This window comes from Cydia splendana, chromosome 19, assembly GCF_910591565.1.
Source record: "Cydia splendana chromosome 19, ilCydSple1.2, whole genome shotgun sequence".
Classification (NCBI taxonomy): Eukaryota; Metazoa; Arthropoda; class Insecta; order Lepidoptera; family Tortricidae; genus Cydia; species Cydia splendana.
The window spans coordinates 1,617,364-1,642,895 of record NC_085978.1 but is presented as its reverse complement, the minus strand read 5'-3'; the positions used below and the strand labels follow the sequence as shown (position 1 = coordinate 1,642,895).

At 41.5% G+C, this 25,532-nt stretch overlaps 3 protein-coding genes across 5 annotated transcripts in view; 1 reads left to right on the top strand and 2 right to left on the bottom strand.

Annotated features, from left to right (window-relative positions):
• Nucleotides 1–2,351: 2,351 nt before the first annotated feature.
• Nucleotides 2,352–3,009, top strand: LOC134800352 (uncharacterized). Its single transcript, XM_063772851.1, has 2 exons — nt 2,352–2,843; nt 3,001–3,009. The coding sequence occupies exons 1-2, from the start codon at nt 2,352–2,354 to the stop codon at nt 3,007–3,009; spliced, it is 501 nt and encodes a 166-aa protein (XP_063628921.1).
• A 7,936-nt stretch (nt 3,010–10,945) lies between these two features.
• Nucleotides 10,946–18,552, bottom strand: LOC134800351 (uncharacterized). The gene is made up of 8 exons (XM_063772850.1): nt 18,253–18,552; nt 16,272–16,408; nt 15,448–15,538; nt 13,503–14,758; nt 12,770–13,160; nt 12,022–12,167; nt 11,114–11,333; nt 10,946–11,069 (listed from the first exon to the last, which is right to left on the bottom strand). The coding sequence occupies exons 1-8, from the start codon at nt 18,285–18,287 to the stop codon at nt 10,946–10,948; spliced, it is 2,400 nt and encodes a 799-aa protein (XP_063628920.1). The 5' UTR covers nt 18,288–18,552.
• A 1,662-nt stretch (nt 18,553–20,214) lies between these two features.
• Nucleotides 20,215–25,532, bottom strand: part of LOC134799888 (arginine/serine-rich coiled-coil protein 2-like) — a 43,173-nt gene continuing 37,855 nt past the window's right edge. For all 3 annotated transcript variants that reach the window (XM_063772311.1, XM_063772312.1, XM_063772313.1), the window contains exon 12: nt 20,215–23,204. In XM_063772311.1, the coding sequence (XP_063628381.1) occupies nt 23,050–23,204 (155 nt within the window). In that variant the 3' untranslated portion in view covers nt 20,215–23,049. The remainder of the gene's footprint in view (nt 23,205–25,532) is intronic.

Sequence of the window (25,532 nt, the reverse complement as noted above, 5' to 3'; positions counted from 1 at the left end):
AACAGACTTCAATATTAAAAATCGCCGCATCGAGTACGGATTTCTTCGTGCAATAGCAATCTTATAATAATAAGATTAATATTTTTACAAGTTAATATATAAATATCGCTCAGCTCCGCTCCGCCCGCTACAATTACTAAACCGCTTTTGGATATCGTGGACAAGGACGACGGACAAACTGGTAAGTCACCTGCGAGTAAAAATTTTGTTTAGATCCGCACCGCAGTATCGGCTCCAGTTCCCGGATTCTCCGTAATCCTCCAAATTCTAAAGTCCACGACAATCTAACATTTTTGGTCCTTTTCGAACCGCGTATTGATCCATATTTTATTTATTATATTTTCCGCCATTTCGTTTATATTTTGTTTTATATTTGACATTTACATTTTCCGCATTCATTTTTATAATTTCCGCATTTATATTCCAACATGTCTAAATTAGAGTTGGAAAATAAAATAAAAATTTTGAAGAGTAAGGAAGAGAAAATCTTTGAACGTGTTTCGCGTATCTATGATGCCTCAAAAAATATTTCAAGTTTCGAATCGAGAAACAATGAGAAGTTTATGGCGGATAGTGAATCAATCGAAGAATTACGCGTTAATTTCGAAACAATTCTCGACGATATTAACAAATATACGATGTCTCTCATTCCTGGCTCTGAACCTGATTATGCAGCCCTAGATTCTTTCGAGGATATGTATTCGCCAATTAAACGCGCTCGCAATAATATTATTAAATTGTCATCACCGCAAATAAATACAACCGCTTCCGCGAGTCGCAACGACGGTTCCTCGTTCAGGGGTATTAAGCTTCCACCTGTCGAACTGCCGTCTTTCGATGGCCGGACGGAAAATTGGCCCATATTTTATGAAATGTTTAAGGCCAACATTCATGACAATAACCAGTTGTCTGACGCGCAACGTGTGCAATACCTTGTTAGCAAATTGACAAATAACGCGTTAAAGTTAACTGCTGGCATAGTGCCTAATGGTGAAACTTACTCCATAATTTGGAACAGTCTTGTCAAAAAGTATCAAGACAAACGCGCTTTGGGTACTTATTACTTGAACAATATACTCGATCTCAAGCCATGCACAAATAATTCCAGCAGCCTTAACAACTTCATTGAGAAGTATTCCGCGTCTATCTCTGCGCTTAAGCAGTTAGATATCCCTGATTTGACCGATTTTATATTTTTAAGTTGCGCTTTGAGGAAAACGGACTCACAGGTTTTACAGAATTACGAAATGACTATCCGCGATGAAGAAATTCCAAAATATGATTCTTTCATCTCTTTCGTACAAGACCAAGTGAAAATTTTAGAAAGGTCTAATGGTGGTACAGCCAGCAAATCAATTGTCAATACACCAGCTCAACCCGCTAAAACTACATATAAGGCATTTTTAGCCAGCAGCGATACTGCTTCAAACTCCGCGACAAATGAACAAGCTTGTGTATTGTGCAATAAAAAGGATCATTCACACCTGTACTCCTGTATGAAATTTAAAAATATGATATCCCCGCAAGCGAGATTTGAATTTATTAAAAGTAAACATGGTTGTGTTAACTGTCTCAGCACTTCGCACACGATTCTTAACTGCAAATCGCGCCACACTTGCAACGTATGTCAGAAGCGTCATCATACGCTTTTACATTTCGAAGCGAGCAAGACTGCTTCCGCAAATGTTAATTCAACACAGTTGTTTGCTAATGTCAGCAACGCTGCGTCGGCGCCTGCTGCGTCCGCTGTCCCCTCTCCGCAAGGCTCAAGTGTATGCTCGAACTGTGCATGCACACCGCAAGTAAATTCTACAATTAATGCGCAGACACAGCCCGACATGTCAATGTCATCTAATATTTGTAAGATAATTCCGCCTACAAATGCTAGCGTTTCGCTACCGACGTCAAATCCTCAATCTGCTATATTATTAGCAACTGCTCATATCTACGCCAAGCCTTATAATGGTGATGGTAGGTCAATAATTCGCTGTATGATTGACAATGGCTCTCAAAACAATTTAATAACGTTAGATTGCTGCAAGGCGCTTAACTTGCCTGTGATACCGCTTTATAATTCCTATATTAACGGTGTGTGTTTAACGAAAGACAAGATACACGGTTATGTCTACCTAAACATTGAATCGCGCATATATCCAAATTACAAATACTACATACACGCGTTAGTGGTATCTTGTATAACTGGTCCGCTTCCAGAGATTGTAATCGAAACTAATAAATGCGACTTAGCACATTTGGCGAATATACCATTCGCAGACTTGACCTGGAACATACCAGGCAACGTTGATATTCTGTTAGGAGTTCAGATCTTTCCGTACATATACTTGGGGAACATGATAGAGTCTGGCTCGTGCGCACCCCCCGCAGTGCAAACCACATTCGGTTATGTATTTATGGGTGACTATCCTCAGAAGGGTGACAATCTTCAGAAGGATGACCATATTTATAATTCTTTCGCCGGTTTGATTCGCAATGACCTTGAGTCGAGCTTAAATAAATTTTGGGAATTGGAAGAGATCCCATACAAACGCTTCCTCAGTCCGGAGGAGACGGAGTGTGAAAGCTTGTACGTAAAGTCCGTTTCCCGCCAAGATGACGGTCGTTACACAGTCGCCTTACCCTTCTGCAAAGATTCTTCTGAGCTAGGAAACTCCCGAGCTGTGGCTCATCGCCGCTTGCTTTTCCTAGAAAGGAAATTTAAGCAAATACCTTCACTGCGTGAAGACTACAACAAAGTTATCGACGATTATATGAAAAATAATTATCTCGTCGAGGTTCCTGAATCTGACGTCACAGATGACGGCTACTACATCCCCCACCACGCTGTAATTCGACCTGACAAAGCAACGTCACGTGTTAGAATTGTTCTGGATGCTAGTGCCAAAAGTCATTCTGGTCACTCGCTTAACGACATTTTACATACTGGTCCAAATCTTCAAGCAGATTTGTTTACTCTGCTTTTGAATTTTCGCCTGTTTCCAGTGGCAATGACGTCAGATATTCGTCAAATGTATATGCAAATATGTTTGCCGCCTCACGATTATAAATACGTTAAAATTTTATTTCGCTTCAATGAAAATGAGCAAATTCGCACCTTTCAGTTTACGCGTGTTCCATTTGGGCTCAAGTCAAGTCCATTTATGGCTATGCGCACTGTCAAGCAGCTTTGCTTGGATGATAAGCATCAGTTCCCTGAAGCTGCAACTGTCGCTAGTTCCCAATTGTACATGGATGATCTAGTACATTCGTGTATTAATGATGAAACCGCTATGCGCTTGTCGCAGGAGCTAATATATTTGTTCAAAGCTGGCGCATTTGACTTAGTCAAGTGGTCCAGCAACTCGCCCGCGCTTTTGGAAAGTCTTCCTGACTCACACCGCACTTGTGTCGAATTTAATGACAAACAGAGCGTCGCTAAGGTACTGGGATTATCTTGGGAACCCTCCAATGATACTTTCTTCTTGACTACGTCCCCGCCCGCTGGAGGGAAGTGTACCAAGCGAATTATACTCTCTACCGTAGCTCGCTTGTTTGATGTGCTTGGTTTGGTAGCACCTGTCGTATTGTACGCAAAGTTGCTTATCAAAGAACTTTGGCTCAGTAAAGTTGATTGGGATGCAACTGCCCCAGAACACATAATTAAGTGTTACTCTATGTTGGTACAAGAATTTCCACTGTTATCAACATTAAAGATTCCGCGCCATGTTGGCGTTTTCGCTGACTCTAGTGATTGTCGAATAATTGGATTTAGTGATGCCAGTCTTAACGGATATGGCTGTGTCATCTACTTGCATGTGACAGATTCAGCTGGTAACTCAACTGTGAGGTTACTATGCTCTAAATCTAAGGTCTCTCCCGCTAAAATTACGACGCTTGCTCGTTTGGAGCTATGTGCTGCTGTACTGATGAGTAAATTGATCAAAATCGTACAGAACACATACCTTACTCGTATCGCAATTAAAGAAATTTTTGCTTTCTCTGATTCTACGATTGCTCTCAACTGGATAAAATCATCGCCTCATCGATGGTCGATATTTGTCAGCAATCGTGTTGCGCAATGTCAAGAAAATGTGTCACCAGAAAACTTCTACCATATTGCTGGAGTTGAAAACCCAAGTGACTGCTTATCTCGTGGGTTGACACCATCGCAGTTAATTTCGCATACATTGTGGTGGAATGGGCCTTCATGGCTGAAGGAGGCGCCGAACAAATGGCCTATTAAGCCATTTCAATGCTCAGCAATCGATCAATTGCCAGAGCACAAAACTGTTGCATTAACCACTATAGTGCAGCAAGAGTCGCCTGTACTATATGATTTGGCGCAGCGCATTTCTTCTTGGAACAAATTGCTACAAATCGTTGTATATATACTTCGGTTTATGAAGAAATTAAACCCAACTGAAACAATTAAAAATCTTGAGACCGCTGAAACCGCTTTAATACTCGCTATACAGAGAGTTCACTTTAGTGAAGATATAGCTCAAATTAAAAAGAACCTTTTACCATCGCGCAAACTTGTAAAGTTGTCTGCATTTATTGACGACAAAAATGTTTTGCGGATTGGAGGTCGTCTCTCGAATGCTGATTTGCCGTTTGAAGTAAAGCATCCAGTTGTGCTACCCAAACGCGATCACATGGTGAACTTAATCATTGACCACTTCCATGCTGTCAATTGTCACACAGGCACAAGTCCATTAATGGCAATCATTCGCCAGCGTTTTTGGATATTAGATGGACGCACAGTTATTAGAAACAGAGTACATAAATGTAACTCATGTTTCCGGGTCAAGCCAACACATCCTGTACCGAAGATGGCTGACCTCCCATCTTGTCGCATACAAGAAGCCAAAGCCTTTGTGCACACTGGGGTTGATTATGCTGGCCCTCTTCGCATCACGCTTTGTCGCCGTCGTGGTCAACACGCACAAAAGGCGTACATATGCTTGTTTGTGTGCCTAGTTACGAAGGCAGTGCATATCGAGCTAGTCTCTGATTTAACGTCTGACGCCTTCCTAGCAGCGTTCAAACGATTCATATCTCGACGTGGTCCCGTCTCTTGTCTTTACTCAGACAACGGAACAAATTTCGTCGGTGCCAAATCTCAACTGGATGAGATGTATAATCTTTTCCGCACGTCTGATTTCAAATGTAAACTTAACCGCGAATGTAGTAATCACCGCATTGAATGGAAAATGATTCCCCCTCGTGCGCCTCATTTCGGTGGCATATGGGAATCAAATATTAAGAGTGTAAAAACGCATTTGTACCGTGTCATTGGATCACAGATTCTGACATACGAAGAACTGTCAACCGTGCTCGTTCAAATCGAATGTATACTTAACACTCGTCCGCTCAGTGTTTTATCTTCGGATCCGCATCCCGAAGTATTAACTCCCGCTCATTTTTTGATGTCTACACCGCTCCAATACTTACCCGCGACTGACCTGTCTACCGAGTGTCGTAACCTCAACAATCGGAAAAGATTGCTGGAATCGATTGTGCATTCCTATTGGAAAAAATGGCGTTTGGAGTATTTGCACACACTGCAAGTTCGGAACAAGTGGTGCACTCCAGACCGTCCGGTTGTCCAAGGCACTGTGGTTCTGATGGGTGATGATGACATACCGCCCTTACATTGGCCGCTTGGCATTATTACTGCCACACATCCTGGACTAGATGGTGTAGTTCGGGTCGCTACTGTTAAAACCGCTGGTGGGCTATTTAAACGCCCTATTGTAAAACTTTATCCGCTGCCTTCGCAATAATCTGTTCCTTCCTCTTCCTTATATATATATAAATTCATTTACCGCATCATATCATTTTATTTTAGAAATTCTCCGCATTTCAAGGCCGGGAGCATGGTGGCGCTACTGCGCCAAATTCCCTTTCGACCTATTTTAAATCAAAAACTCTACGGTGACTGCTAGCCACCTAGACATGACGTTGACATACTGACTTACTGACAACAGACTTCAATATTAAAAATCGCCGCATCGAGTACGGATTTCTTCGTGCAATAGCAATCTTATAATAATAAGATTAATATTTTTACAAGTTAATATATAAATATCGCTCAGCTCCGCTCCGCCCGCTACAATTACTAAACCGCTTTTGGATATCGTGGACAAGGACGACGGACAAACTGGTAAGTCACCTGCGAGTAAAAATTTTGTTTAGATCCGCACCGCAGTATCGGCTCCAGTTCCCGGATTCTCCGTAATCCTCCAAATTCTAAAGTCCACGACAATCTAACACAGTTAGTTGTATTTTATAAAATTGTTGATGTATTGTTATATTATTTTTGCTTTTATGTAAATTCAATGTTGACGTGTAATAGTGCCCTTGCGGCCTATTTGCTGAATAAATGTTGAAGATTGAAGTTTGCATGCCAAGTTTCGTGCTTTCTGCCGGATGGGACAGGATTTAGGATGGGTCAGACCAGGACCGCATTTTTGCAGGTTCATCTTTTATTAGCCAGACTCTACCTCCATACTAAATCGAGCTAAGGAGTCGCACTATAAAGAAATATTGAACATTTTCTTTCAAGTTGATATACAGGGTGTCCATGCATTAGGGTATTTATATTCAATATTCAATAATTTATTCATAAAATCAATACAATTTTACACGTCAATGGTATTTAGAACCAGTATACAAAGTATCATAACAAATTACGATTTTTTTACTTTGGAGCAACCTGTATGTGTTAGTAGCTCCTGAGGTAATAAATAGTATGACTAGATTTTGCCCTGTGCGCGGGGCCCGAGGGCCCCGCGGTCTTCTTGTAGTTTGTTGTTGGTGCTGTTATTGATGTATTGTTGTTTGTGCTGTTGTTTTTGTTGTAGTAGTAGTAGTAGTAGTTTGTTTTCCAAAGGGAAAAATAAATAAAGTTGTACTTTTGCTAGGACGAAAAGATCCGCGTGAAAGCACTACATTCCCGCAGCTCGGCCTGGCCTCGCGTGCTTGGGAACTCGTAAGGGACGCTCCGGGCCTTCGGCCCTACGCGGAGCTCGGCCTTCATCCTTCGCTGGGTTTCGAAGCTCAGCGTAAGGCCTTCGGCCCGCCGCTTCGCTTATTAAAACAGTTGGGAGGGTTGGTTTTGCTTCGGGGGTTAAGCGGGAAGTTGGACCTTAAACACGACCCAATAGGAAAAGTGTCTTAGACAAGCGAAACGGCGGGCCGAAGGCCGAAGGCCGTAGGCCAACTTCCCCCTCTCGTGTGACGCTTCGGGCCTTCGGCCCTACGCGGAGCTCGGCCTTCGGCCTTCGCGAGCCTCGACGCTTCGCCGTCGGGCCTTCGGCCCGCCGGCTTCGCTTATCAAGACAGTTGACTTTGTAGAACGCTTGGGGGAACTGCATTCACGCAGCTCGGCCTTCGGCCTCGCGTTTTGGGAGTCGGGGTGGAGGCTCCGGGCCTTCGGCCCTCCGCCGGGGTCGGCCTTCGGCCTCCCGGCCTGAAGCTCGCCCTTCGGGCTCGCTTAACACACTTTTTGTATAGGATTTTGCTTTGTTCGTCATTCCCGCACTTTAACTTTAACTTTATGATATCGGAAAAAAACAGATATTTCTCTTGCTAAGTTTATGACAATTGTCACAGAAACACTGCAATTGTCACGAAATTCCGACATATAACTCATTACCTGTCAAGAATTACCTACAATTCTTCTAGATCTTTGACAATTGTCAGAAACTTCACAGGAGAAATATCTGTTTTTTCCGATATAATAAAGTTTTTTTTAAATAATACAATGATGGTGGCAAACAGGAATACGGCCCGCCCGATGGTAAGTGGTAATCGTAGCCCATGGATGCCTGTGACGTCAGCGATAGTGATTTTACAATTCGTCGCACCTGTCACCGATGTGAAATTGGGGCCTGGCCTCTATTTCACTACGGTGGCAGGTGCGACACTTGTCGACATCACAGTTGGTACTGACGTTACAGGCCTCCATAGGCTACGGTAACCGCTTACCATCAGACGGGCGGTGTGCTTGTTTGCCACCAACATGTTAATAAAATAAAAACTCCATTATATCGCCAAATACTAAGTACTTATTTTGCGAAGCTAATGACAATTGTCACAAGAAACACGACAATTGTCGGTAATTCTTGACAGCAAATGAGTTCTGTGTAACACTATATGAGTAAAATGAATATAGGCGTGGAATCGAATGTATTTGCAGCCAACAAAATGCCAATGTTTGTTCAGCTACCTGTTCACCTGTTTAAATTGCTTATTATCAATTTAGATCCGGATTTTAAACCTGGCTGACATCGGATAGCCATTTATATTGATGTCAATGGTGTTGGTGAATATTTTAATTCATTCGGGCGAAAACCGGAAGGTTGGTTGGGTATCATAAAATGTTCATGGAGAGAAATTGTAAAGGCCCCAGTACACAATGGGCCATTGCCGGCCACTCCAAGGGACGCAGCCATGCGGTAGAATGAGATAGCAATATCATTTGCTCCCTCTAACGCATAAATGCGTCCCTTGGAATGGCCGGCGATGGCCCATTGTGTACTGGGGCCTTAAGATATGGTATTGTAATCAACAACTGCAAAGTTTTTTTTACATCGGTTTGTGGCAAATACTGTTTAGTTTATCTTTATTTTAAAACGAAAAATGTCAACTTGCATGTTTTCTCCACTGTACACAGAATAAGTAATAATGTTACTATATCTCATATGTTCAGAATATTACTTGAATAAACTTATTATCCTATATAAAATGTGTGTTTTTATATTTCTAAACCCAGTTTCTAAGTAGATTGCACATACATTATAGTCACATTAAAATTCCATTTTGCGAAATAAAGAATTCAACATTTAACTTTGCAAAAGTAGATAATTGTTATTAGAATATTTTCTAAAAGCAATAAAAATAGATTAGGTTAGATTCGAGCTACAATGACATTAGGTTGGGTTCAAGGTAAGGTTGCAGGGCCTCAACAAGGGAAAAAAAGGGGGAGGGACTGTTGGCCTGGCTAAGTGAGCCAGAACTCACCCACTACTCCCTACTACTGCCGTAAGCAGGTAATGAATTCCCAATGTATTAGGTATAGGTTTAATAAATTATAAATATATTTCATTAATAACATAATAATATACAAATATGTAAAAGCATAAAGTAATAAATAAGCCTACAGTAATCACGTATACCGGTCCCACGGATGCGGATGTTGCTTACATAATCTCGTCTGTCAAGGAGTTTCGGCAGGAAAGGCCTTGGCAGACTTAAAAATTTCCGAAATGAGGGTTCATACCTACCGACTGGAATTGGTTTCATGGAGGTATCAGATGGGTTAATGTAGGGTAACTGATGTACACCTTGCTAACATAATCTCGTCTGCCAAGGTGTTTCGGCAGGAAAAGCCTTGGCAGACTTATATATTCATGAAATGAGGGTTCATACCTACCGACTGGAATTGGTTTCATGGCGGTATCAGATGGGTTAGTGTACGGTAACCGATGGTCATCTTGCTTATAATCTCGTCTGCCAAGGTGTTTCGGCAGGAAAAACCTTGGCAGACTTATATATTCCTAAAATGGGGGTTCATACCTACCGAATGGAATTGGTTTCATGGTGGTATCAGATGGGTTAGTGTAGGGTAACCGATGGCGACCTTGCTTACATAATCTCGTCTGCCATGGTGTTTCGGCAGGAAAAGCCTTGGCAGACTTATATATTCCTGACATGAGAGTTCATACCTACCGACTGGCATTGGTTTCATGGTGGTATCAGATGGGTTAATTTAGGGGTCCCGATGGTCACCTTTGAGAGCGTCTGCCAAGCACTTCCGGCAAAAAAAATAGTGGCAGACTTCGCTTTTCTGTGTCTACATGTAAATTTCTAACTGCTGCCATAACTACTATCTCGGTATCAGATGGGTTAAATCAGCCCCTTTTTTCGCACCGGAAGTGGCCTTCTTTTTCGTACTTTCGGCAAGTTCCGCCGTGGCAGACTATCGAATTCGGACTTAGCATAACTTTTCTGGGAAACCATTGTGCATTTCATCGTGGTATCAAGTCGGTTAGAAATTTTGCGGCCGGCTCTTCTACCATAGTCTATGTCCTTCAGGCTCTGTGGGTTGCCATACTCGACCTCGCAGCTTGTGACTGTAGTCCTCTTCCAGCTCTCGGTTGTGGAGAGCGTCCATTTTACGAAGCTTGTCAAATTCTTAACACTATAGGGATATAAATCTCCATACTTGATAGTTTGTGTACTAACCTGTCCATGAATTGCTGCGCGGTCATATGCCGCAGGTGGCTTAGATCGTCGATCTGCCCGTCTGTCTCTCCGCCTAGTCTATGTCCTTCAGGCTCTGTGGGTTGCCATACTCGACCTCGCAGCTTGTGACTGTAGTCCTCTTCCAGCTCTCGGTTGTGGAGAGCGTCCATTTTACGAAGCTCGTCATATTCTTAACACTATAGGGATATAAATCTCCATACTTGATAGTTTGTGTACTAACCTGTCCATGAATTGCATATTCTTAACACTATAGGGATATAAATCTCCATACTTGATAGTTTGTGTACTAACCTGTCCATGAATTGCATATTCTTAACACTATAGGGATATAAATCTCCATACTTGATAGTTTGTGTACTAACCTGTCCATGAATTGCTGCGCGGTCATAGGCCGCAGGTGGCTTAGATCGTCGATCTGCCCGTCTGTCTCTCCGCCTAGTCTATGTCCTTCAGGCTCTGTGGGTTGCCATACTCGACCTCGCAGCTTGTGACTGTAGTCCTCTTCCAGCTCTCGGTTGTGGAGAGCGTCCATTTTACGAAGCTTGTCAAATTCTTAACACTATAGGGATATAGGTCGCCATACTTCATAGTTTGAGTACTAACCTGTCCATGAATTGCTGCGCGGTCATAGGCCGCAGGTGGCTTAGATCGTCGATCTGCCCGTCTGTCTCTCCGCCTAGTCTATGTCCTTCAGGCTCTGTGGGTTGCCATACTCGACCTCGCAGCTTGTGACTGTAGTCCTCTTCCAGCTCTCGGTTGTGGAGAGCGTCCATTTTACGAAGCTTGTCATATTCTTAACACTATAGGGATATAAATCTCCATACTTGATAGTTTGTGTACTAACCTGTCCATGAATTGCTGCGCGGTCATAGGCCGCAGGTGGCTTAGATCGTCGATCTGCCCGTCTGTCTCTCCGCCTAGTCTATGCCCTTCAGGCTCTGTGGGTTGCCATACTCGGCCTCGCAGCTTGTGACTGTAGTCCTCTTCCAGCTCTCGGTTGTGGAGGGCGTCCATTTTGCGGAGCTTGTCGAGTTTGGCTGCTGGTGAGAGGACGGGTGGGAGGCCTAGAAGATAAAAAACCGGTCAAGTGCGAGTCGGACTCGCGCACGAAGGGTTCCGTACCATTATGCAAAAAACGGCAAAAAAATCACGTTTGTGAGAGCACTACTTCAATATTTATTATATTCTGGTTTTAGTATTTGTTATTATAGCGGCAACATATATACATCAACTGTTCAACCGCCTAGCTATCACGGTTCATGAGATACAGCCTGTTGACAGACAGACAGACGGACGGACAGCGGAGTCTTAGTAATAGGGTCCCATTTTTATCCTTTGGGTACGGAACCCTAAAAATGTGTTAGTTCTGTACTGAAATACTGAAAAGTTATGAACCAAAATGTTGGGGTTTTTTATTGTGATTTATGGTTAATAAAGCAGAACGTAATTGCAAAAAAAAGCTGGATGGTTCTTTAAATCAGGGCATCACCAAAAAGATGAGGAACACGTATGAACATAATTTCAGTTCGTTTTAGAGCGCTCCAATAAGGGAGGCCACGGAACGAGTCGCTGCTTTACGGCACTGTTAGAACCTGATCATACAGGGCGCAGCAAGTTGCTAAGCGGGCGCGGTATTCAAAATTACCTTGACACGCTCTTATTCTGTTAACAATAAAGTCGCGTCAAGATAATTTTGAACACCTGGCCCGCTTAGCAACTTCTGCTGCTGATGTACCAAGAGTTTAGACTTACCGACAGAAAGGTTGTAAGCATTTTGTTCCTGTCGTTTTTGCTCTTCGTCTTGAGCTCGCTTTTGAGCGCTCCAATAAGGGAGGTCACGTGCCGGCGCCGCCGGGGGCTGCGGCGCCGGCCGCTTCTTGACGGCGCCGCGAGTTGCTCTGTGCGAGGAAACACAATGTACAATGGATCTAAACACATTGATGTAGTCAGATAAAAATCTTAATGCGAAATAAGGTGATTTCGATTACTACGCGGTTTATTTTAATCCAAAGAGAGATGTTGTTATTCAGAAGCCACAAAGTCTAAGTTGCAGTTTTACAAGTACCTGATGTCCGATAAACATCTAGAGTCCATGATGATGATGGCATCAGTATTTCTTTAAATTGGATAAAAATCGCTAATTGCATTATGATAAGAAACATATGGAATATGGATACATTCTCTCTGCGATCATTTTTATTTTTGAATATCACATCAATAAATAATATATGGAAGACCGAGCTTTGCTCGGAAAACGTATAAAAACTCTAAAATGCCGTTTTCCCACAGATAAGACTAGCTAGATCGATTTTTCGGCTCCGAAAACCCCCATACACCAAATTTCATCGAAACCGTTAGAGCCGTTTCCGAGATCCCCGAAATATATATATAAATATACAACAATTGCTCATTTAAAGGTATTATATAAATCGTATAATATTCATTATTTTATACTTGTGTAAATTTAATTAAATATAGGTAAAAAGTAATTATTACTCACAACTCCTTATGAACTTTTTCTCTCGGCTCCACACTCGTGTTAATCTGCGGTTGATCGTTGGTCCTCTTCACCGTCACCCTCCCACTCCTGTCCCCACTTGTTCCCACATTAGATACCCTATCTACAGCTCTTTCATTTCTAGAACTATCGCTAGCTCTCTGTTCTATATTTCTACCTCCATTAACTCCATTCACAACACCTCTATTGTCCTGGCTTGACCCTGGAAATCGTATCTCAGTTTGAGGTTTAGTTTTAAGGTCAGATCTAGTGGTCTGAGGTATCTCAGTTTGAGGTCTGGCTCTGTTGGGTTCGTTCTGGCGGCTGGTGGACGGGTTGGCGATGCCGTTGGTGATGGGTTTTGATTTTGCTTTGATTTCAATTGGCACAGGATCTGAAATGAACCATATATAAATAAATTGAAAAATTAATACTGTTTTTTATAAAAATCTGGTCCCCAAGGCCCTTGACACGTAAGTTAATATAATGTAAAGGTATCCCTGACACTTAAAATATAATTCTAAAAATCGGAAGCGGCTCTAGTTACAGATGTAGTGCATAATTGTTTTCCATCGTATTTTCTCGGAAACGTTCGTATTTGTCGTGCTTTCATTTTGACGTATTCCTTGCACTCGGGGCATTGCTCGCTGCGCGCCCCACAGTACGTCTCGAGTGGCGGTAGAGCGTGGCGTGGGAGTTCTAGCTCGCAATATCTGGAAACACTTGTTATAGCTACCGTCAGAGAGCCGGATGAAGCCGTGGTTGGAGTCCAAATGCAGTTGGCGGTACTTGATCATGACGTATTCCTTGCACTCGGGGCATTGCTCGCTGCGCGCCCCGCAGTACGACTCGTGCGGGGGTAGAGCGTGGCGTGGGAGTTCTAGCTCGCAATATCTGGGGAAACACTTGTTATAGCTACCGTCAGAGAGCCGAATGAAGCCGTGGTTGGAGTCCAAATGCAGCTGGCGGTACTTGATCATGACGTATTCCTTGCACTCGGGGCATTGCTCGCTGCGCGCCCCGCAGTACGACTCGTGCGGGGGTAGAGCGTGGCGTGGGAGTTCTAGCTCGCAATATCTGGGGAAACACTTGTTATAGCTACCGTCAGAGAGCCGGATGAAGCCGTGGTTGGAGTCCAAATGCAGTTGGCGGTACTTGATCATGACGTATTCCTTGCACTCGGGGCATTGCTCGCTGCGCGCCCCGCAGTACGACTCGTGTGGGGGTAGAGCGTGGCGTGGGAGTTCTAGCTCGCAATATCTGGGGAAACACTTGTTATAGCTACCGTCAGAGAGCCGGATGAAGCCTTGGTTGGAGTCCAAATGCAGTTGGCGGTACTTGATCATGACGTATTCCTTGCACTCGGGGCATTGCTCGCTGCGCGCCCCGCAGTACGACTCGTGTGGGGGTAGAGCGTGGCGTGGGAGTTCTAGCTCGCAATATCTGGGGAAACACTTGTTATAGCTACCGTCAGAGAGCCGGATGAAGCCGTGGTTGGAGTCCAAATGCAGTTGGCGGTACTTGATCATGACGTATTCCTTGCACTCGGGGCATTGCTTGCTGCGCGCCCCGCAGTACGACTCGTGCGGGGGTAGAGCGTGGCGTGGGAGTTCTAGCTCGCAATATCTGGGGAAACACTTGTTATAGCTACCGTCAGAGAGCCGGATGAAGCCGTGGTTGGAGTCCAAATGCAGTTGGCGGTACTTGATCATGACGTATTCCTTGCACTCGGGGCATTGCTCGCTGCGCGCCCCGCAGTATGACTCGTGTGGGGGTAGAGCGTGGCGTGGGAGTTCTAGCTCGCAATATCTGGGGAAACACTTGTTATAGCTACCGTCAGAGAGCCGGATGAAGCCGTGGTTGGAGTCCAAATGCAGTTGGCGGTACTTGATCATGACGTATTCCTTGCACTCGGGGCATTGCTCGCTGCGCGCCCCGCAGTATGACTCGTGTGGGGGTAGAGCGTGGCGGGGGAGTTCTAACTCGCAATATCTGGACACAGAATACTTGTAAGGCAGGTTGATAATGAGCGAGTCACAATACCTATACTCTAAATCATAATTAGATTCCAAAAAAGTAAGACAATGTTGCCACTTTTTACTAGCGCGTCTTGTATTTATGTGAAAATAAGTAAATAAAAGTACTTTTTTAAATCGTAGGCGTAAAATTACCAATAAATAAATTATCTTAGCGTATTTATTTATATAAAGGAATTTACTATTTTATAAATAAATTATTGCAGTGGCAACATTTTTTGGAATCTACTTATGATTTAGAGTTTATAAGTTGGAATGTCTTTTAATACTTTCGGTGCCGGGCGCCCCGTTTACAGTACAAAATGAACACACATACAGTATGTTCTTGGCAGTGAATGTGTTAAGAGCAGTTAAATAAGAAATACTTGATCTTGCTAGAATCTAACGCGTGATTACAGTATCGTCTACGTCTAATCTACAGCAATAATTATGCACTACATAGTGCATAATTATTTTCCATCGTTTTTTCACGGAAACTTACGAACGTGTCTTGCTATTTCAGTCAGTCTCGGTAATGTAAATGTACTGAGGTTGACTGAAGTAGCATGACAAATACGAACGTTTCCGAGAAAATACCATAGAAAACAATTATGCACTAGATCTGTACCCAACTTATAAAAATGAGAAAGAGTGTAACAGTCTGACCTGCATGGCTTGATGGTCTGTGCACAGGAATCCCTGATGTGGTCCTCGAGGTCCGTCCCGCAGACACTTTCGCCACATTTCTTACATGGCACTGTTCAGAAATGAAACATTTAAATGACAATCAAAATTAGGTTCTACATTTAAAACCTTTCACATTTTATTGACTAGCAAACTTATAATTACTGAAAGCTCCAAATATGAGTGAGACATTTAGGGGAGAGGAAGTCGAACTTAACCTCACGAGGGTCAAAAAAGCCCTCTTAATGCAAATTTAAAGTTTTCAAATACCTATTACGCCTCGGCCACACGATTTATGCTTCGAGCATGCACGCTATGCACAAATATACATATTGTATGTCTTATACCATTAAACGAGCAATTCTTGTATATTTATTTATTTATATTATATATATTTCGGGAATCTCGGGAACGGCTCTAACGATTTCGATGAAATTTGCTATATGGGGGTTTCCGGGGGCGACAAATCGATCTAATCGATCGATCGGTCTTATCTCTGGGAAAACGCGCATTTTTGAGTTTTTGTTTTCCGAGCAAAGCTCGGTCTCCCAGATCTTTTGTTTTAACGGTTTTCACCAATGTATGGCCGTCGGCGACAGCGTCGAGCGTGCATGCTCAGTGCGGACGTTCTGTGGCCCTGGGGTTAGGGTTTTGCGTCTTAACCTTTAGCTTAGGTCTTGACTATGGCCTTTATTTAGTTACGACCTATCGTCAGCTCAGAGACAGGTGACCCCCCCTGCATAGAAATTTGTTTGCAGCGGGATCACCTCTCTCTGCAGCTGACTGTACAGTGTACCTCTTCCTACCTTCTTTGTGCAACGCGTCGTGATGCTCCTGCAGTTGTGCCACGGGCACCGGCTCTTTGCAGACGGGGCAGTTGCGGAGGTTGCGTGCACAGTGCACAGAGTGCGTCGTGAAGTTGATTGAGGGGATCTCGCGCTTGCTGTAACATGCCATACAATTAGCCTCATGCACGAAGTTTATATTTGAACGAAATATTTTTTATTCGGATGTTTGTTGCCGTTATATTATGTTGCAAATGCATTTCCGTTATTAAATTATCATTTAATTGCTTAAAATAATAAATTGTAAAGTACAAAAATTTTCCCGCGAAAAGCTAGTGAGCGAAACGCAACGCCATTAGTCGAAACGTCACGTGACGTCACTCGTTTCAACAAATTGTTAAGATCAACCAAGAGTGAAAGAGATGGCATTATGACCTGACTCGCCACTAAGTAGCAAACGTCAGGTTGCGTTCACACCGAGTGACGTCATCAGTTCTGTCGAATTCGCGCCAATAACTTATGAGCGCTTCAACTGGTCAAAATTTTTCAAATTTTTAAATATTTTTTAATAATATTATGGGAAGGTTTATAAATGTATTTTTATTCTTTCCGGTGTTCAAACGATATAAATAATGATTAAAAAAATTAAAAAAAAATCATGCATGAGGCTAAATAGTTCTTAGTGTACAAGCAGCAGCAAAAGTGGCTGCTCGCTGTACGGCCGCAGTGGCGAGCCTCCAGCGGCGCGTTCGGTGGCCCTCCAGGGGATTTGTGTGCATATGTTTGCTTTTTAGGGTTCCATACCCAAAAGGTAAAAACGGGACCCTATTACTAAGACTCCGCTGTCCGTCTGTCCGTCCATCTGTCTGTCACCAGGCTGTAACTCAAGAACCGTGATAGCTAGACAGTTGAAATTTTCACAGATGATATATTTCTGTTGCCGCTATAACAAGAAATACTAAAAACGAAATAAAATAAATATTTAATTGTTTTTAGTGTTTTTGTTTTTGCGCAATGGTACAGAACCCTTCGTGCGCGAGTTCAAATGCACTTGGTCGGTTTTCTTTAACAGGATAGCTGCGCCAGGCCCGCCTATTTACGATTATACGATTTCTTAGTGAATGTAGGTATGATCTGAATGGACACACATGGTAAACAAATGTACCTTTTAAAATTTATTTAAATGTACCTACTTCTGTTCTCAAACTTTATCATTACCAGCCTATATGTGCCTCATTGTTTGACACAGGCCTTCTCTCTTTCTCAATAAACAATACCAACAATAAATTCATTCACTACTTCCTATTTGAAACAAAGTATCTTTGCATGGATTATTCAATGAGCCCATACAAGGTCAAAGATAAGAGATATAAGTGGCAATACAATTTGCTATACCTATTCCTGATTACAAGCTTTATAATTGCAATTCAGTCAGCATCTAAACTATCATCTGACAAAGTATCAAGCGGGAGGCGATGACTGACGATATATGCTCCTGGCCCGCGGTCTATAGACATAATATAAAGAATTTTACATTAAAAGAATGAAACTATGTCATGTATTGTGAGTTTGTGAGGATAATATTAAGAAGAAATCCTAGTTTCTCTATCTACCCTTTACGAAACAGGCATGATTTTTGTATACTAAGTATCATTAAGACGAAAAAATACTTAAGGAGAAAAGTAATAAAACCTTACGATATTCAATCATTTAGTAGTTTATATGGGATATTTTTTAATGTATAATTGAGTTAAAAATGATCAAACAAAGTTTTGTTGTGAAGTTCAAAATATTATTTAAAAAAGTAATGAAGTATCCTGTATATTGCATGTTCGATCAAGAATGTCTTCAATTTCTTTCCGGTGATTCTTTCAGTAAGATAAACAACCGGAGCAGTTACAACAGCTGTATTGCTCTACATCGGCTAAAAATAAACGGTGAGAGCGCATGTTAGTATAAATAGGACAATTTACACAACACGCTCTAATGGCGTTGTACTTACCAATTGGGACATTGTTTCGTATCCTCTTCATCCATCTTATTGTTTTAACTTTTTAATTACTAATAAACTAACGAACTTAAACTGCTCAAGTTTCTTAAATCAGCAAAATAAATACGAAATCACACGGTTCCTGCCGCTTCTCGCAACGCAAATAATCCACATGAGGTCGGCAAATATTCTCACAGTAGTTTATGTACCCTCTTATCACAAAAAGCGATAGAAATTATTTTATAAATTTTGTTTCTCGGTGAATCCCACGAAAATGGTTGTTGTCAAAGTAGTGATGTGACGAAAGTAACGACGTTATAACGGTTACTTGTCAACTGACACTGACAGGAAGGAACTCGTTATTGTCCATAGACAATAAAATACATGTCTGCCATAGAAGTAGCATCCTATAGAAGTGGTGTGCGCGTGCCTCCGTGAGGGACAAAACATACGCAATGCGACAATATTAAAAACACGTTTTAACATTCCTGAGAATATACCAAAAACAATCTACGTAATTCGGTCGGGTTATTTGTTGCCCACCATAACCCATACTAAATTTATGGTGGGGAACAAACAAAAAGTGAGACAGTGACAAAGACCAGCAATAGTACCGCTTTCTCTGCTACTCCTACTGAAAGTTCTATAAGTGTATCTCGTTCGGTCATTTGGCCCCTTCCCCGTTTCATCTCTATATTATTGTACCTCTATGGTGTCTGCGTAGTATTTTCCTTATGTTGGTTATCCTTAGTATTCTTACGAATTACTTCAAGAGTTTCAGAGGCCTTACTGCAAAGAACGAAATTTCTTAATCTGCGTCTGTATCAATCTGTATGCCCAAAGTTGCAAGAGCGATAGAGAGGCAGATAATAAAATTTAGATTTTATAAAGCCTGACAACAGTTTATTTAACCCTGAGATAGTGTCGCTGCAAACAGCTTACGTATGGCAATAATGTGCGTACGTCATGTATAGTCGGGGTAGTGGGCATTGGCTTCATGTTGATACTCGTATAATGTCAAAACATTGCTTACAGAGAATTCGGTTCTTTCAATTTACCTATTCGTCAAAATCTGATTCTAAATATTCAATATTTATATATTCTTTGTTTTCTGACTCTGACGAAGTCTCATTTTCATCAGATGTTGTGTCGCTTTCAGGACCACCAACCTCGATTATAAAACGTTCAGTCTCCAATTCGATTATAGGACTTTTATCGTCGATCTACATAAACCTTAAATGAAATATTAAAGTTTAAATCAAACAACTAACCAGTTCAATAAAACCGCACTATAAAATGTCAATACCGGTCATGTCAACAACCAACTTTAAAACATTGTTTATTGGAATGCTATATAATCCTTCGTCTTTTTTAAGCTGTAAGTATTTCATTGCATTCACTACAATTTTTTTCGCATCTTTGGGAATTTTTTTTGGCATTTTTGTAATAAAACCGTTTATATTTGAATATATTCGTAGATATTTTCCGTTTGTTACATCGGTGACATTCGATGACATCCAACGTTAGTTGTCAAAGAGTACTTGTTGCCAGTAAAAGAAATTAGTACCATTGAAAATCCGCAAAATGGCGAGGGTCAAATAAACTGTTGTCAGGCTTTACAAGACGAATTTTGACATCCTGTTATTTGTTTCTCATATAGTCTGGCAAACCAAATTTGTCAGTAAATAAGAACAAAAAAACTATACTCATCCCTTTCTTTTGGGTGCTAGTACCAGCGTAAGACAAAGACAGTATAATTATCTCTGCCTATGTTTGAAATGAGACAGTCAGTCCTTGACCAAACTATACTACACCTCATGTATATTAATTCGTCCAGAGGGTGAAGTATATTGGTTTCCTCGCGCGTCATATGTCCGTGTGTCGCACTTGTGCTATGCATTCTGGTGAGACAATAAAACAGTAGGTACCTAGTTTTTAATCTAAATGTTGTGAGAAGTAAAATAAAACCAAATATAAATTAATAATAACATTTATTACCTTACATATAAATTAAAAATAATAATCATTGCATGGACTATGACTACCGTTTCCTATGTCTACTAGGAATTACAAAACTATCAGCATTACAGGAAGATCTGTGACCACACAATAATTATTTCTCACTAGAATATAATTTATCACACAAATAGCAGGTAGTATCTACACTAGCATTATCAATAGATTATCAGACGTGGTTCATAACAAACCATAGAGTCGGACCAATCAAACTAGAAAGGCAGCTCACTTTTTTTAGGCAGAAAAAAAAAGTGCCTTTTATTCTAGGTCACATATAGACCAGAATCTGGTTTATGTGACGGCCCACGGGTAAAGGTACCTTATGGCGGTTGGCGCTTACGCTATTATTAACGCCGCTCCAATATTATTGCGGCGCTATTTGACGTAAGCGCCAGCCACCATAAGGTACCTTTTGCCGTGGAACGTCACATATTACATATGGAACTCGAAAGAATGACGAAAAACAACAATACTCAGTCGTTCGGGGTTCAACCAATGACAAATACAAATGTACCTATTGGTGGAATGACCAAGTCATTGTGCTTTCATTTAACCTTTTGGACGCCAATGACCGATATATCCGCACCGCAGGTTCAACGCCAAAGACTGATTAATCGGTCACAAACCACAGAGCAACATAGACCTACGTGCATATGCATAAAGTTCAATTTCAGTTTTGACACTTCGGTGACGTGGCGTCCGCGTGACAGCTTTTGTGTTTGACATGGCGTCGAAAAGGTTAAGTGACATACGTGTGTCCTTTAGTGAGAGTGACACGCACGTGACACGGGCAAACTTAACACACCCTTATAAAACAAAACATCGGTACACACCTCACTTTTATTTCTTTCCCTTATTAATTTTTGTGCATTGACATATTATATCTCAGGACTGGCCTTACGGGCACTAAAAATAATACTAGTTCAGCGGTGTCACTCACGAATTCGAGCCAATCATGCAGCCTAACGCAACTAGTTGCGACCAATCGCGCGCGTGATGCCATCTCATCAACCAATCGCATGCGTGAGGCGAACTCATCAACCAATCGCGTTGTAGCGATGTCACACCGCTGTACTGGTCCCATTCTTATTGCCCGTAAGGCCCGTCCTGAGATATATACGTCAATGTTTTTTGTGTCCATTTCGTAATAGACTAGATAGAAAGGGGCAACTGAGTGTGAAGTAGAAAATGCTCTTGGTATTTAGATAATTAATTTCGAGTATTTAACGAAACATACATAACATTTTATTAGAATTGATCAATAGTATGGATCAAAAGATATCATAATCAATTGCCTATTATCAGTATCACTTATACAAATTGTATTAAAACAATAATTTTACATACAGACCTGTACAACTTCCACAGAGCCCTCTGAAATTCACATATTTTAGACTTTGCCATACTTTTACTTTGATGTGCACTTTTGTAATGTCTAGACAAAGAAGAAATATTAGTGCCATATATATCTGTATTGATAAAGAAAATTATACATTCAAAAATTTTGAGTAATATTTACAAAAACCTATTTCTTAAAAAATATACATATAATGAGACAATATTTTTACAAATTTTAGAATGGAATAGGAATTTGGGCAGTTTGAAGCCTGTTCAGTACACAAACCAGTTTATTATAGCTATGAAAACAAATATTAGGTTATATTTTAAAATTGTATTGTCAGCCTGATCTGTTATCATATCAAATGTTATAATTATAAATGTAGGTAATCATTATATTTTAAATACAATATAGATCACTATAATATAAAATCTGTCTGATGATGGTAATATTTGTATGGCTCAACTCAAGTTGCTCTCTTGAATTGTCAACCAGGAAAAAATATACTCATATTAGGTATGTGAGGGTGATTTTTAGATTATAATATTACAAACCTCAAAATGGGACTAGAGGGAAGACACTTAGATTTTAGATTATCATTCTTCTCATGCTTCCAGTTTATAATTATAAATCACAGTGAATGAACTCACCTGCTGTTTTAGAAAACCAGATACTTTCATTAGCAAAAAAAACTGCTTGCATTTCTAGTCTATTAGCACAATTAATAAAATTGTCTGCGATTTCAGTCAAAGCGTTCAAATATACATTCACTCACCACAATCATAGACAAAAAGAAGATGCGTAAAGTAGTGCAAAATATTGTAGTTGCAAATTTGTGAGCTTCATTAGCCACAGCATAATGTACACACGGTTCCCTATCGGCTATGTGCAAAGTTCATGGTGGGGTTCACGTTCAATACAACGCATGGCGTGAAAACCATGCGAATGAATGTCCATGGCACCACATCTTCATACAATTCGACAGTGTGAACTGTCAGATGACTAATGTGTCTAAAATTTACCAGTACGCCACCACAGTCATACACAGAGCGATTAGCGCCACCCGCAGCGGTTAATTTTGGAGCCACAATATTTTGCATCATTATGAATACTCATTCATTTATCTATGACCCCCAGAATAAACATTCATTCCATTCACCTCAAGCGTTAGATTGAGTCCTTCCCTTAACCGAGGCACTAGTACTGTCCGCGCTGGAACCCGAGCCCTACGCCCCGCATCGTGTGTGTGGTGGCTCGCGCTACCTCGTACTGCGCTTGCATAGCTTGAAACATTCTTTTTGATGGTGTTCGCTGTCTCTGGGGCCTCCTGTTTCACTGCTGTGTTAGTTTGAGAATTGGAGGGAAGATTGGCAGTTCATTCCCACCGTGGAACAGCCCTATGATCCTAAAACGCTCATCACATTAGATTCAGTCCTTCACCCGAGGCACTAGCACTAGTACTGTCCGCGCTGGAACCCGAGCCCTACGCCCCGCATGGTGTGCGTGGTGGCGCGCGCGACCTCGTACTGCGCTTGCATGGCTTGGAACAATTCCTCTTGCTTTTTGATGGGGTCCACTGTCTTCTCTGGGACCTCTTGTTTGACTGCGTCTGTAGGAATTAATTAGGCTTAAGAATTTGAGAATAAATTGGCAATATCAATACGAGAACTCAACAAACTGCCCTATCTAGCACATGATTGGCGCGACAGTATCTCGCGGAGAGATACGAGTACCCGTCCCTCTTTTGTTAACATAGAAAAAGACGGGAGTCGATCTCGCCGCGAGATATACGTACTGTCGCGCCAATCGTGTGCTATATGATTGCTGCTGTATATAAACATCAATTCATAGTCGGGTAGAGAAGATGAAAAATGGTAATAGTCTAAAACTGATATAATAATCACTATATTGTAAATTCGTCTATTACTGTAAATTTAAAATTATAACAGGTAATACAAACATATTGGTGTATTACAAATCCTTTAAAGAAAATCGCACTTAGAGAGAGTTACAATACCAGAGACACACATATATTAAACGGATAATATCCATTTTTTTGCGTAAGGGGTTAAAATGAGACTTAAGAAAAAGGCAAAATATTATTCATTATCAGAAAAGAAACGCATCAAATTTGACATGAAAAGCTCCTTAAACTGTTAGACCTATAGTTCGTTTTTTTTAGCATTAGAAATAAGGTAAACAATCTTGATGTGGTTTCTTTTTATTGAAAAACACGTTTAAAAAAAACTTTTACAAAAAAAAGAAAACCGACTTCAAAAAGGATAAAATAAAATATAATCCGTTTTTAAGTATATGCGTTATTAACTGATATGTTTGAAGTCGGTGCCAAGCCAAATTTGAAGCATACCATGATTTTAGGGCGATCCGATAACAATGTGACAATGTGCAGTTTCCAACTACCCTCCCCTTCCCAAAATCATAACTCACGGCGATCATTCGGGAACGCTCGGCAGAATGCGATCTGCCTCCGAGCTAGACACACATCGCGCGTGTGCGTCCCGGACTCTTCAAAAAGAACTCGAAAGGGTGAAGTTCTGCACCCTCAGTGTCGCGTGTGCCTTCCGAAACCAAAGGCCCCCGAAACGCGAGTGAACGGAGTGAACAGTGCACTGTAATCTGGACTATTTAAAGGACTAGCTGTGAGTACCATCCCTTTGCCTTTCTCTCACCCCTACACATTGTCACAATTGGTGGAGGTGCGAAACCCCGAATTAGGTCTAATATATTCTTGTTTTGGCATTAGTTAGTACTTATTGGTAACAAAATGTCCGACACAGAAGGTGAAAAAACCGTTACCCGGGTGTCGGACATGTTTAAATATTTTAAGTCGTTGAATTTGGAAAATTTGAATCCGGCTATCAGACAATTACAGGAAAAGATCGAGTCGCAAAATAATCAAATATCAGAGTTAAAGAAACGAATTAATACGATTGAAACAGGGAAAATGTCGCATACTCCATCGACGGGCCTAGACGGTCAAAAGGTCGAGTCACTCGCGAACGCGGTAGGCGAACAAAATCGAGCAGATAAAAATAAGTTAAAAGTGTTGCAAAAGATGCTCGCGCAGTTACCAATTTGTGATGGCAAAGTGGCCAAGCAACTCATTAAATTTATTATCAGTGTCGATAAAATTACTCAACTCGAGCTAGTTCCCCAGTCAGAGTATGTGACCTGGATAATGACCAGGACAACTGGGTTTCTAGCGGATTGGTGGTTCCGTCGGGCGGCCGCGTTACATAATTGGCAGGATATTAAAATACTGATTTTAAACGAGGTTTTATCTCCGATACATATTGAAACATTAAAAAATGAAATGTGCTTGCGTTATCAATACGAGTCCGAAACATTATTAGAGTTTGCACACTCAGTAGTTGCGGTGGCGAAGGCGCTAAATCTGGGCTGGTCCGAGGAAATGTTAATGCAAACTATATTAAGTAGAATTTCTCCAAGAATATATTATTACATTAAATGCAATCCTATGGACATAAAGGATATGTCGCAATTAGCGCAAATAAGTAGTGAGGTCGAGGGCGCTCTTCTACGAGACAAATTACATTCACAAAACTCGCATACCTTTTATCAAAGGAATCAGGTAAATGTTGGTAGTAATACGTATCGGCATTATGGTCGACCGGCGCGGGAGTCGAATGCATCGTTTTCGCGCGGGAACCGGTTAGCGCATGGGAGCGAGCGAGAGGTCACCGCCGGCGGATCGGGTTTGCCTAACGCAAATACATCGGTTGCAAATCAGAATCAAACAACGCAGCGCGGTCCACGTTGTTATGAATGCAATTCTTATGGTCATTTCGGGCGTGATTGTGAACAGCGTCGTAGACGTTTACAGACACAGTCAAATTACGCGGGAAACGCGAACAGGGAGTAAGCAACGATATCCACCGTCAGCTTCCTCTCGCAG

Coding starts and splice junctions, on each gene's coding strand:
- LOC134800352 (XM_063772851.1), top strand. CDS start 2,352: ATGATAGAGTCTGGCTCGTGCGCACCCCCCGCAGTGCAAACCACATTC.
- LOC134800351 (XM_063772850.1), bottom strand. CDS start 18,287: ATGGATGAAGAGGATACGAAACAATGTCCCAATTG. Junction 15,539..16,271: donor CGACGCGTTGCACAAAGAAG/GTAGGAAGAGGT, acceptor ATTTCTGAACAG/TGCCATGTAAGAAATGTGGC. Junction 11,334..12,021: donor TGCTTACAACCTTTCTGTCG/GTAAGTCTAAAC, acceptor TTTATCTTCTAG/GCCTCCCACCCGTCCTCTCA.